The 5,151-nt window shown below is 36.6% G+C and overlaps 1 protein-coding gene across 1 annotated transcript in view; it reads left to right on the top strand.

Annotated features, from left to right (window-relative positions):
- The window catches only part of LOC128249068 (histone-lysine N-methyltransferase SETMAR-like), a 9,501-nt gene extending 4,814 nt beyond the window's left edge, over window positions 1–4,687 (top strand). Inside the window, exon 2 of the mRNA XM_052971684.1 lies at window positions 179–4,687. Within this exon, the coding sequence (XP_052827644.1) occupies window positions 179–752 (574 nt within the window). The 3' untranslated portion in view covers window positions 753–4,687. The remainder of the gene's footprint in view (window positions 1–178) is intronic.
- Window positions 4,688–5,151: the final 464 nt, after the last annotated feature.

Below are 5,151 nucleotides of genomic sequence, written 5' to 3'. Positions count from 1 at the left end.
ATGCAAATATGTATATATATATTGGGTTGGCAACTAAGTTCCTGCCATTTAAAAAAATTTTGGAATTTATTGCGTTTTTAAATTTTGGAATCTATTTTTCTTGAGAATTCTATTTTTGAATTATTTTGGAATCTTTTTCTTTTTCTAGTTAATTTAGTTAATTTTTGTTTATTTTCAGATCATTAAAATGGAATGTCAAGTTAAGAAAAACGAGCATTTTCAACACCTCCTACCTTTTGCTTTTAATCAAGGTTCTATGGCCGCAAAAGCTGCTCATGACATTTGTGCTGTGTATGGAGAGGGTGCCCATAGCTTTAGGAACCGCTCGTGGTTGGTATGCCAAGTTCAAAAATGGAAATTTTGACCTCAAAGATGCACCTCGTTCTGGCCGTCCAGTTGAGTTTGATGAAGAGCGATTAAATCAACTGTTGCACAAAAGTTCTCGTCAAACGACAAGGGAACTGGCAGAGAAAATGGAATGCTCCCACACTGCTATAGAGAAGCATCTTCACTCGATGGGAAAAGTTCCGAAGTATGGAGTATGGGTTCTGCATGCTTTAAGTGACAACAACAAAAATCAACGAGCCACAATCTCTGCTGGTTTGCTTGCTCGTCACCACTCAACTCATGGACACAAGCAACGATTTCTTTACCGAATCGTTACTGGCGATGAAAAATGGTGCCTGTACATCAATATGAAACAGTGTAAGGAATGGCTTAGCAAGCGTGAAGCAAGATCTTCATCCATGTAAAACAATGTTGTGCTTATGGTGGGATTGGGAAGGGATTATACTTTACAAATTGCTTGAACGGAACCAAACGGTCAACGCAGAACTCTATGTTCAACAGATGGAATGACTCAACACAGCTATCCAAGAGAAAAAACCTAATCGGCAACATGGGGTTCTTCCGCTGCAAGACAACGCCCACCCTCATATTGCCAATAAGACCAAGGAAGCCATTCAAACGCATGGCTGGGAAGTGCTGCCACACCCGCTGTACTCTCCTGATTTTGCACCAATGGATTTCCACTCCTTTTGATCTCTTTCAAATGCTATGTGTGGGGTTTCATTCAATACTGAGAGCTTGGTTGTATCAATTTTTCAAGTCAAAATCTGGTGATTTCTACAAACAAGGTATTGAAAATCTTGTTGAACATTGGGAAGAAGTTGTAAACAACAAGGGTGAATACATTATTGATTAATTAGTTGTTATTTTTTTATTAAACCTTTTAAAAAATTTAAATTTAAAAAAACGGCAGGAACTTAGTTGCCAACCCAATATATATATATATATATATATATATATATGAATGAATAATCCTTTGTTTACAGTTAACACAAAAAATTCAATAAACAGTTACCAGGGTAGCAAAATTCACGCAAGTAACAAGGATGTAGTGATCTATTCAAAGACAGAAACTCTGGGTTAATGTGCAGTAATTTGTATAGTATAAGTAAATGGAGTTAAACATGGATGTTATTCAAATTCTTTTACTTTCGACAAATGTTTCGAAGGCAACATTAGCTTTATTCCAAAGGAATAAACGGTGTAAAATAATGTAATCTCATCAGGAAAGAAGGAGAACCAATCTCAACAAGAAGACATAATAACAATTTTGATGACTTCATAAATGATAAGCAGAACGCTATTAAGTATTTTTAAATAACCATTAGTAGATCCTACGTCAAAAATAGACCATAGGAAGAGAAGGGGTAAAGAAATAATAAGTAGAGAACAAATAAAGAGATATAGAGGGATATGTTAGTTGAAAAAATTTTCAAAGGCTTGGAAGTAGATTTCTCTATTGAAGTAGAGTGCAACTAAATGTTCAAACTATACAGACTGGTATAAATCACTTATATGAGCTAAAGGTGTGTTTCTGCCAATGCTTACATTTGTAAGATCGCTCTATAAGTGTGTTAACAAGTTGATTCTTAGAGAAGAAAATATGGAAGAGTTTAGAATTACAAATGTTACAAAATCCTTTGCCCTTGTCGTAAGGGAAAGAGATGGACAGGATGAACCAAGCTAAATTAAAATCCTTATTGTTGTCTCTAAGATACCAAACCAATTTACTAAGCCCTGTGCAATCCCTAAATGAAGAATAATGATTGGAAATTCTCTTAGATAACTGGGAAGAGGAAGCCCCAATATAGAAATAGACATCGGTACCAGAAGTAATTTTACAATGGTATATAGAATTCTTAATCTTAGAATTATTAGACATAAATTTAATTCTGTTGGGGTTGTACTCAGAGACCAAAACTATGTTATTATTATTATTATGGGAAAGGCTGGTATTAAATTAATCTTGGAACTCTCAGTAAATGAACTTTTATCTAGCAGACTGGTATTATGAGAAGATATGATTTGTGAAAGATTCTTTGTGTTGGAGAAGGCAACTCTAACTATATGAGAATGGAATAATATCTAGAATTTTTTGGAAAGTTCTTACTAACCGCTTCATGGAACTGCAAAGGAAGATTAGATTTAATTTGCCTTCCATATGGAATAACAAACCAAATAGTTTTGCTTGCACCAGTCAAATATGTTGAAAGTAAAAGAATTTGAATAACATTTGCATTTAACTCCATTTATTTACTTATATATATTTATACATGCATGAGCCAGCCATACGAGGTGCGGGGCCCAATTGGGAACAATTTTGGTGGGTCCCAGGTTTTCAGTCAACTTGCACCAAGGTCTATAGAATCATAACAATATAAAAATGTCTATTATGTCAAACCATGCCAAACTAGACAGATGCCATTCATAGCCCCAGGCTTGTTGGCCCCTGTCAAACCGTCCAACCCATGCCAGCATGGAAAATGGACGTTAAATGATGATGATGATATGCATGCATATATATACATACACATATTATGTTTATATTTATATGTGTGTATATAGATATATCATCATCATCATCATCATCATCATCGTTTAACGTCCGCTTTCCATGCTAGCATGGGTTGGACGATTTGACTGAGGACTGGTGAAACCGGATGGCAACACCAGGCTCCAGTCTGATTTGGCAGAGTTTCTACAGCTGGATGCCCTTCCTAACGCCAACCACTCAGAGAGTGTGTATATATATATATATATATATATGTGTATATATATATATATACACACACATGCATATAAATATAAACATAATATGTGTATGTATATATATATGCAGATTACAGATCAACCAGGGCCCTGTGACAGGACCCTTCTCTTTGTTAAAAGAAGTGTGCAAGTTAATCCTCGCTGCAAGGCCTCAAACATAGCAGAACAAGTTGATGTCAGTCCCAGAACAGCTGTCAGGTATCCCAACAAACTTGGTTACTACGGCAGAGCAGTAAGCCACTTCTTCGGCCAGGAAATCACTTCTTTGACTAGCCAACATCAAGCGGAGAAAAGATTTTGGCCAGTGAGATGGTGGAGAAGCCACTAGAATTTTGGGACACTGTCACATTCTTTGATGAATCCAGATTTGCTGCATTTCCTGACAGTGGCTGAGTGTGGGTCTGGAGACCATGTAATCAAGAATTTGATGTGAAAAGATTGCTGCCAATAATGAAACACGGCAGCTATTCTGTGATGGCCTGGGGAGCAATTTGGGGCATTTGTTGATCAGAGCTGGTGGAGGGTGACAGAAACATAAACTCAGATAAACATGTGTCCATACTGCAGAAAGGACTCCTTCCAATGGTGAAATGATTAAAGAAGACTATTTATGGAAGATGGGGCTCCATGTCACACGGCTAAAAAGACCGAAGATTGGTTGGAAAAGAATAGCATTAAAAAACTTCTATGGCCAAGCCAGTCACCACATGTGAATCCTATCGAACACTTCTGGAGCATAATGGACAGGAAACTTTGTAAAAAGAACAAAAAAGCATCTTCAAAGCCAGATCTTTTGAGATTACTGCATGAAACTTGGGCAAGAAATTCCACAAGAGAATATTTGTCATCTGATCAGTAGCATGCCCAATAGGGTCCTTGCATTGAAAAATGCAAAGGGCATGTCTACTAAACATTAAATATTCACATTATAACAATGAATAAATAATTTGAATGTATAATTTCAGATTTAAATAAATTTTAATGATTATAAGGGTGTCTATTTACTTCTGTTTTGTCTGCGTGTATATATGTAACAGTGAGGTTTATTGTTGTAGCGATGTGTGTTATGGTGCAATGTCGGGGTCGCCACTTTGTAACGATAATAATTTGTGTAGTTACCAATTGTAACAGGTAAGATTGATTAGGTGCACAATAATATGAAATGTATGAGTCAGCAGTTGTGACGATAAAAATTTGTTGTTATAATTGCATGTTGTAAGATGGGAAAGATGGAGTTTTAAGGAAGTATTTATTTACCGTTACATTACAATACCTTGCCTCAACGGGCAGGTTATGATAAATCCAAAAGCATGCAAAGTAAAGTTTGTGTTTGTATCCTCTTCATTGTTTAGTAGTAATTACAGATAGAATGATGTTGTAAGAGAATAGAATTAGAGCTAGTGAGAGTTGTAGGGTGTGGGACGTAGTCTCACAGTTGCTGACGGTAAACTTCATTTCTCCCTCTGATCAAGGTTCTAGCTCATCAGCCAGATTTCGTTGTCAGTGAGTTGTCATCATGTGACTGGACTTGTTGAGTCGTCACCAACTGACTTTTGCTTGGGGAGTTCTTGCTTTTATAACTATCCAGAACAATAGATTTAGTTGGTGGTCTTGTTATTTCTATTCAAGCTTTTGGTGGAGTAGAAGAGGTTATAAAGGACAAGTGGTGAAAACATTATTTCAGCCTAGCTAAAGGTATCTGGAAAATGTAAAACTGCTGTCACAGAAAAACCATTGTTCCACCGTGGAAAAAGTTCTGTTGCAGTGTTAATTTAAATTTGGCTATGGTGGATCGAATCCACCTCATGCATGCAAGATCCACTACATATATATATACATGCATAAATGTGGTAAGTAGCTTGCTTACCAACCACATGGTTCTGGGTTCAGTCCCACTGCATGGCACCTTGGGCAATTGTCTTCTACTATAGTCTCGGGCCGACCAAAGCCTTGTGAGTGGATTTGATAGACAGAAACTGAAAGAAGCCTGTCATATATATGTGTGTGTGTGTGTATGTATATATATATATATAT

This window comes from Octopus bimaculoides, chromosome 11 (assembly GCF_001194135.2).
Source record: "Octopus bimaculoides isolate UCB-OBI-ISO-001 chromosome 11, ASM119413v2, whole genome shotgun sequence".
NCBI lineage: Eukaryota > Metazoa > Mollusca > Cephalopoda > Octopoda > Octopodidae > Octopus > Octopus bimaculoides.
This window is presented reverse-complemented; position numbering and strand designations above follow the sequence as displayed.